This window comes from Etheostoma spectabile, chromosome 12 (assembly GCF_008692095.1).
Source record: "Etheostoma spectabile isolate EspeVRDwgs_2016 chromosome 12, UIUC_Espe_1.0, whole genome shotgun sequence".
NCBI lineage: Eukaryota > Metazoa > Chordata > Actinopteri > Perciformes > Percidae > Etheostoma > Etheostoma spectabile.
In genome coordinates this window covers 12,357,531-12,366,238 of record NC_045744.1, presented here as the reverse complement: position 1 = coordinate 12,366,238, position 8,708 = coordinate 12,357,531, and the positions used below count along the sequence as shown (strand labels likewise).

At 37.6% G+C, this 8,708-nt stretch overlaps 1 protein-coding gene across 1 annotated transcript; it reads right to left on the bottom strand.

Moving 5' to 3' along the window:
- Positions 1-2,915: 2,915 nt before the first annotated feature.
- On the bottom strand, positions 2,916-7,438 carry LOC116699257 (MAM and LDL-receptor class A domain-containing protein 1). Its single transcript, XM_032531768.1, has 6 exons — positions 7,357-7,438; positions 6,933-7,061; positions 6,539-6,667; positions 6,270-6,369; positions 5,943-6,111; positions 2,916-4,165 (listed from the first exon to the last, which is right to left on the bottom strand). Exons 1-6 carry the CDS (start codon positions 7,436-7,438, stop codon positions 3,938-3,940), a joined length of 837 nt encoding a protein of 278 aa, XP_032387659.1. The 3' UTR covers positions 2,916-3,937.
- Between the last annotated feature and the right edge of the window lie 1,270 nt (positions 7,439-8,708).

The window sequence follows — 8,708 nt, the reverse complement described above, 5'->3', positions numbered from 1 at the left end:
TTAATATTTATACATATACATGCACCCACAACAAAAGCATCCCAAATATTATAAAAATGTCATTTACTGCAGAATTACGTATCTTACCTATTGTTCTACACCTTAGGAGGGCCCAGCCCCTCAGGACCTACATTCATACACTCTCCTTAATTGAGCTGGTGAGCAGCTGATTTATGCTGCATTCCAGACACAGTTTTAAGTCCGTATGTCACGATTTAAAGTTATGAACACACAACTTGGTAGTGTTCCAAGCAAAGTCACCACAAACCCTTCTAGCTAGCGGCTATCTAACATTGACGTTAGTTAGCGCTTGCTGGTACTAGCCATTTCTAGTCGCCAACATATTTTGGGCTTCATTTAATAAACATAACCTGTAGCAGTACACAATCGTATGTGTATTGTTTTGATTACAATGTGTGCAGTTACTTTACGTTGCCTATTTATGTATGTTTATTTCTATTTCTCACAGCGTCTGTACAGCATCAACAGGGATCGCCATTGTTCTTTATGTGTGTGTGACGTCAAAACTGTAACTGGGAGTACAACGATCTTGTACGAGTTCATGAGTAGTAAGTTAGTAAGTTAGAAGATAGAAGGTTGTAAAAACACAAGTTACGAGTTGCCTGGAATGCAGCATCACAGGCAGAACCAAAAATACTATGAACCCATAAACCCACTAACAGTGATGGGAAAAACGGCGTTATAAATAACGGCGTTACTAATGGCGTTACTTTTCCAGTAACGAGTAATCTAATTGATTACTCTTACCATCTTAATGACGCCTTTAACGTTATTGCCAAAAAATGCGGCATGCTACTATAATTCAAGCTGTTTTTTCATCAGACCAACTAGATCTCTGAGCCGAAAGACAAAGTGCACACTTGCTGACGATTGGCTGAGGTTGATTAAAATTTCATGGTAAGACAATAGAGGTAGAGTCGGGCGGGTGTTTAAAAGCACGCATAGTTGGACACACAACAAACAACACAAGGGAGGAAGTCAACAAGAGACAGGTATGGCGAGTCCAAATGAGGGGCAATAAATATAAAAAGTTCCAAAACATCTAGTGTGTTATTTGTATCGAACCACTATATAAACATAATATCTACATACATGGCATTTGATTGGAGGCTAATCCCACTTTGTCCCACAGCAACTTAATATAGTTTATATTGTGTACATTGTTTGTGTTTATAATGTAAGTGTCCATTTCATTATAATGTTCATATTTATCATAAATAATTAAACATGCACGTGTATTTTAAGTTCCATTAAAGAGGGGTGGGGTCATATTTGAGCACTTAAAAATGTACTTGAAAGTACTTTCTGAAGTAATTAGTAAGTAACTATTTTTAACTGAGTAACTAATTTAGTTACTTTTTGGAAGAAGTAACTAGTAACTGTAACTAATTACTTTTTGAAAGTAGCTTGCCCAACACTGCCCACTAAACAGGTCTTTGTCAAATGATAAAGTAGCAAATAACCTAAAACATTACACTAAAATTAAGGATTAAGGGACAATTCCGGCACAAAATTAACCTATGGGGTTAATAACTAGGGATGAGCGAGTACAGCATTATCTGTATCTGTATCTGTATCTGTTTACCACATGAATTATCTGTATCCGGATCCGTACTCGGACTGGGCGGGGCCTAAACCGGAAGTGGTCCGATTTAACCCGGAAGTGGGTCGGGTTCTCTTGAAATGTGCGGGGCTTTAACCGGTATGTTATTTAAGCATGCAATTGATATGAGTTGATCAAAATTTTTATATTTATTGCTGATTTGAAAACTATTTACATGACAGCATCAAGCTTCAGATCAATGGTGTTGTCATGGTAACAAACAAACTATATACAGAACGTTTTGCAACAATTAATACAACACATGCGGTTGCAATTATGAAGTAAAATGTAATGAACAAGAGTTTTCATACTCAATATAACTTTCTTTTTTTAAGTTTTTATGATCAGTGTGATTTATTATTTTTTTGGTTCTTTTTATTTTTTTATTTCCACACCAGGTATATGTGTGTGTGTGTGTGTGTGTGTGTGTGTGTGTGTGTGTGTGAGTAAGAGAGAGATACAGAGAGAGAGGGGGCAGGGGGGGGCAGCTGACAGTAAAAAAAGTCTCCGATGGCAGAGACGCAACGGGAGTTGCATTTAAACCAAGCAGCATGTCTGAAACCCACGTTCACCAGAAATCTACTGGTTACTATGTAAGGACTACAAACCGAAGTTAAAAACAAACCTGAAGCTGAAGAAACCCTAAACGTTAACGGAACAGATCCGCAGACCCGATTGACTGCCTGCCTGACGGAGCGGGAGCGGGAGCGAGAGAGAGAGAGAGCGAGAGAGAGAGAGAGAGAGAGAGAGAGGGAGCGCATTTCTCCATGTTCTGTGTGTGTGTGATTGATCCGAGCGGGTTTGTAGGCGGGGGGGGGCGCTGTGACTATCACAGAACGCTGCGCGGCCAGCTGAGGAGTTGTATTCAATCCGAGCACGGATATTGACTAATATTACTCGTACAATACTTGTACTCGGCAAAAGTGCTTTACTCGTTTCAGCCGGATACTCGGATCACCCCTATTAATAACATATGTTTACCAAGTCGAACGTTCTCTGGGACATGTTTTCATGCTAATCAAATGTGTCTCTAGCTTTAAACAAGCTACCCCAAACAGTGATTAGCTTGCTAATGCTAGCTTTTGGGGCATTGAGTAAATCTGTATTTTATACTACTAACAAGGCTCAAAATAGCACCACACTTCAACGGTAACATAATGAGGGTCCTTACATATAAACCGAAACATTGAGAACTTTGTAAGTATACAGACAGTTTATTAAAAAGATTATATTTATTAAAAAGATCATAAAGACAGTGGCTTTCATGTTTACATCATAGACAGCATAATGTAGAGAATGTGTGACGTGTACCAACAACACCAAAACAAATTCCTTAAATGTGTTAAAAAGCGTACTTGACAATAAAACCTTTTCTGATTCTGGAAGAAATGGACAATTTGACGGCGTTGTTTTCAACAGAGACCAGTGAAGTCTATTAGAAGCACTTTTCCGGTGATGGCTAAGCGTTACTGCGCAGCCTCCAACTGAGCTTGACGACGTAGATGTGATGTGAGATAGAAGGTAATTGAGCCTTTTAGAAAGCCTTTAGAAAGAAATAATGGACAAATAGAGACTTTAAACGCTTGAGAAGTTATTTGTTATTTATTATTTATTTATAAATTTATTATAAAGTGATTTGCTGTTAAAGTGGCTCCAAAATGAATGGCAGTCATGGGATGCTAACGAGGAGTGATGGCTTGACAGCATCAAAATGGTTCCATAGGACGTACACTTTGTGGATGCTCGCTTTCCCCCTTGGTTTATATGCGGGCACCATCTTGGAAAACAGTCATGAGCAGTCGAATGACGAATGCTGTACAACCAGTAACATAGCTTAAACACAGCGTTCGTTGATTCATGACTTCTATTCCAAGATGGTGCCCAATAGTGGTATAAAATAGCGATTTACCCGATGCCCCGAAAGCTAGCTTAGCAAGCTAACCACCGTTTGCGTTATCTTGTTTAAAGCTAGATACGCATTTGATTAGCATGAAAACATGTCCAAGAAAACGTTTGACTCGGTACATATATGTTTTTAAACCCTAGGGTCATTTTGTGCCGGAATTGTCCTTTAAGCAGACACAAAAAAATGTTATGTTTGGAACAGAGGCTAGTGAAAAAGGAGAAAGGCAGCCTTTTCACACACATTATAAACTAAAATTATATCATCACTTGCATTGTTACATAACTCCAAGCCTTGTAGAGCAACCTTAAATTAAATGAAAGGTTTGAGGTTTTTGTTTACAGTATACTGTGCATGTTACTAACATGTGCTGGGCAAGTTGCCACAAAGTAATTTCTAAAACACAATTCTCATTTACTGTTGGTAAGATACTTGCCTTCACTTAATTTCTTATTTTCCCTTTTCCACAAAAGGCTTGCAGTGTAGTCAGGGTACCATGAACAGGTGTCCTTTTCAAAATCGCATGAGAGTTGGTCTGATCCTGCAGGTACATCTCCATCTGCACAGTTCTCAAAGCCGATATCATCCAACATAAAGTCCCTGGCTTCCATAAATGAAGGGTGGAATGAAAACCGCAGCTGTAGAAAGAGAAGTGTTTTACTTTACAATCATTCTGAAACTCAATATTCAAAATGATTTAGGAAGAAGCAGATTACTGTAACACTGAGTTTTTTCCCCCGGGGGGAAAATAAGGCTCATACTGACCATACTCATACTGTTCACTCCCAGTGTATTATGCATGTACCTGTTGCCTTCAAGCACGCTACAAGTCCTAGAACCCCACAGACTTTATATACATGGAAGCTACATTTAGCCTCGAACCCTAGAAACCAACCAGTACATCCAATATCTTAGATCCACCTGGCCCAGGTTTGCTGTGTGTCTGTATGTCTGTAAAGACATTATGATAACCTGTAAAGGTTTTGTATGAGCAGCCTTTTCGTAGGGCTGGGCAATATGGAGAAAATCAAATATGACAATATTTTTGACCAAAAAATTTGATATTGATACTGCAACGATATTGTAGTGTTGGTGAATAATTGTGAATATAATGACTAAGTGGGTAATGCCATATAATAGAACAGTTTCAACAGTCTGGTAAGTTCATAAACTTACATAACTTTACTGTAATGCAGCCTTTACAAACAGGAAAAAACACCACTTATAAATTATTACGATGCTACGATATCCAAACTCTAAGACGATATCTAGTTTCATATCACAACATTGATATAATATCGATTTACTGCCCAGCTCTCCCTGTGTGTTCCTTTCGGCTGAAACATTTGGATGTTGATATGTAACACATAAACATGTGCATTGTGTTTATTTTCCAAGTGAGGCTATGTCTTGGGTTTTGGTGAGGACTGCCTAGCCTAAAAGCTAGCGTTAGGAAGTATATGGCCACTAAATAAAGTTTATTTTGTTGTTGGTTCTTTGCAATGCATGGAAATATGTTGGTGAAAGCAACCTTCCTGTAGATTCTCCTCTTACATTTCTTACTATTGAGAATTGTAAAAGATAGTGGAAGCAAATTAATATGTATAGTTCAATTTACAAGTTTAGAAACAGTTACACAGTGAGAAACAATAAATCATGTATAGAAATAAAAAAAAAAACTGAATCAAATCAAATTGTTAGGTGCATAGAGATTCCCATTTGTAATACCAACCAAATCCATACAGGAATATGTACGGTAAGGTAAGCATAATGACAAGCAAAACAAATTGATAAAAATTGAACATAAAGGTGTTTTATTGATCTCCTGGGGGAAATTAGTTGTTATATAAGAAAAGAAAACAGAGCAGAGAAAAATACAATAAATGTAGAGGTACAATAAATATTTAGAAATAAAGATTTAGGAGAGCTACACCATGAAATAACACCTTGAAGTAAAATTGAAGCTATATACAGATACAAAATAAGTAGAGGAGTAAATGTATTTTAAAAAGTCATACCTACCTTTTCTTCAAGGTCAGTGGTTTTCAATTGGACATTCTGGGTTCCCCTTTTTCACTATTGATTGTCTTTGGCTATCCTATTCTGCAGATAATCATGTATCATGCTCTAAGTTTAGAAACTACAGTTCCCATAATGCTTTGGGGATGTTATGGCTTCAGTGATGTAAGTTGACTACAACTTGAGTTCTATTTGCAATGTACCCGTAGAATGGACAACTATCACTGAATTCCACTGATGCTAAAGAAAACTAAAACCATTCTGATGATTCTCATGCAAGTTCTGCAGTTGCAAGAAGCATCTTTGTCCCTCTGATTTCAAAGCAGGTTTATGCACGACTGTTTTAGATGACAATGTCTGTAAACGGCCTGAAAGCATCCAGGACATTTCACTAACCTTGTATCCTCCTGGGCGATTACCGATGAAAGCTGTGGCATTCTCCCAACCGTCCATCATACTTTTGGAAATATCTGGCAGCAGCTTTTCCTCAGAGCTGCCTCTGACCATTACTACTTCCAGGTATGATGATGATGATGACTTATTATTGTAAATGTGATACCAGAACCTGAAAAATGTTGCCAGATCACAAAACAAGAAACAGCTTGCACAGGGTGTTTGGCATAGTTAAGAAAAATCCTAGTGAAATAATTGCTATGCATTGTCAGTCAAGGACATATCTAATTGTAAAACAGATATCTTTAAAACAGTGTTTGTTTTTAGTACCTTATCTGGCATCCTAGAGCTGCCAACTTGTCGACAGAATACTCCAACTTAGCCATTGACAAAAACCCTCCTTCTTTGCCATCTATATGCATGACATGTCCTGTATCCAGCAGAAAAATATCCAATAAGATTATCATCAAAGGCTAGATCGTATCATCTAAGTAAACATTAATATCACAAATTTCAAATGTCACCATATGCCACTGTTTAAAATTAGTTATCAATAGAGTAATGACACAAATGAAACATGGGAGAAGATTAATGTTTACCAAAGGGACTATGTGTGGTATGGTCCAGACCAGGTACTGAGGTGATGTTTGCCATCTGCCGTCTCCAGCGGTTGGAATCAGCACTGGTGTCGATCCAACCACAGGAGTGATGCTCAAAGTCACATGAACCTTAACATGAGTGTTAAAGTAATCACAGATTTTGCAAAATAACCTGAAAGCATTCTTGTTCCCAGTGTAGCATTGTTTATTCCGTTGCATTATACTATTTATTATTGTATTTTTTTTGTGTAATAAAAAGGTAAATACCTTTGCAAATACTGCATTCTAAATGCAAAATTCTTGAGTGTCTCATGTTCTTTGGTGACATTTGGTTAAAAAAACTTCAATTTAAGTAGATTTGATTTGAAAAAAGTTTGCCAAACTGTCAGCATACCACAAAACTCCTCATCTGAGCCATCTTTACAGTCCTTCTTAAAATCACAGACGAGTTCAGCAAGAAGACATTCTCCAGATGTACAGTTGAACCCCCCATCAGGACAAGAGGACACTATGACCAACAATACTGCACAGAGAGATTTTTATTACAAAGAGATAACAAGAAGAGAATCTGACGGGGGAATGTGACTATATATTTTAATGTCATGTCTTTTTCTCTTTCTAAAGCTATCCCACAACATAGACACATTCCACAATGTCCGTTGTACGTGAATGTACATTTTCCAAACACTTCTGACATTGCACATACTTGTCATTCTGTAGTTTATATGAGTGACAGCGCTACACCCCTTATTTAAGCAGGAGGCACATAAATAATGTACACTACCTTAAAGATAATATTGAGCTATAAAGACTCTTACCTGACAGCAGAAAAAATATGTGCTTCATGTCTGGAGAAGCATGACACATGGTGAGAAAACCCAAAGAAAACGAAAGATCCATAAAGCAACTTTTATAACAACAAAATGAGCAAAGGCCGCAAGTCCTTATCGGAAAACCCAGAAAGCTTAAAGTCCAGAGTTCTCATTAGTAAATTCGTTCACCATTACATTTCTGTCGCTTGTCTTTATTACCCTCATTGCAAATTCCACTTTAGCAAACCAGAGCTATATTTTGCAAAAACTACCTGAAGTATATAATATATAATATATTTAAAAACATGGCACTAGCCTAACTAAATGTAAGTTTTGAATTTGTCACGAGTATTTATATTAACAATACAGTGGGTAGCTCTTATTTCTCTTTTCACCATTTTGAGGAACGTGATAAGGCCAAGCTTTACTGGATCTTATCTGACTTACAAAACTGGGAGATAAAAAAAACACAAGGAAAATTACGTAGATCCTCCATGTTCTAGTTTCAATGTAAGAGGTCAATAGGTATTCTGCAAAATAAAGGGGAGAAAGAGCTTTTAATTTGAACTTTGTCAACTCTCAAACAGCTCTGGGTAAATCCTCATAAAATAAACTTACAAAAACACTACAAACCACTATGTGTGTAACAGTTCAGGTCAAAAACCCAGGGCATTGTAAGTTTATAACCTTCATTTGAATGTGCTTTGGAACAAACAACTAATAACTAAATAACTGACCCATCCTCTAACTTTTTCTGCTGCAGGGGCTGTAAACTGTGAACTGAGTTCTCTGTCAGGTGTGTCTGACTGGACAATACACAATGACATCATCTCACAAACAGCATACTATCATAGTGCTTGAGCCAAGGTTTGTGTTTCTTCAGGAAATTATTGGAAGAAAAGGGAGAAGTAATAACTCTGTTAATGGAATAGAGACGGGAAAAGCCACAAAGCACCCAAACACCCAAATTAAGATTACCCAACAGGGAAACTATTAAAATCGACAATGACAAAAGCCGTCCCAGCCTGCTAAAACATGCTCTGTCTGACCGGGGCCCAGAAGAGGCTGCTAGCATGGTGAACACATGCGTCTGTGGCATGCTGAAGGTAAACGCAGAGCAGAGCAGTCCACTTTTTATCAAATCTTAAACCAGGTTGTGACACCTTTTTCCCTTTCATCTATTATAACTATGCCAAATTAAGAATGACCCTTAACATTTTTGAAGACAAACAGTCACACATTTAATGTGGTACAAAGATAATCAGGAACTACACCAGTATAAAACTGCACTAGTCATCCTTACAGGTCTTATAGAAACAATCACTGCAGTCCCAAAGGTCCATATTTCAGCAGATTCC

Coding starts and splice junctions, on each gene's coding strand:
- LOC116699257 (XM_032531768.1), bottom strand. CDS start 7,438: ATGGATCTTTCGTTTTCTTTGGGTTTTCTCACCATGTGTCATGCTTCT. Junction 7,062..7,356: donor CATATTTTTTCTGCTGTCAG/GTAAGAGTCTTT, acceptor CTCTCTGTGCAG/TATTGTTGGTCATAGTGTCC. Junction 4,166..5,942: donor ATCGCCCAGGAGGATACAAG/GTTAGTGAAATG, acceptor CTCTTTCTACAG/CTGCGGTTTTCATTCCACCC.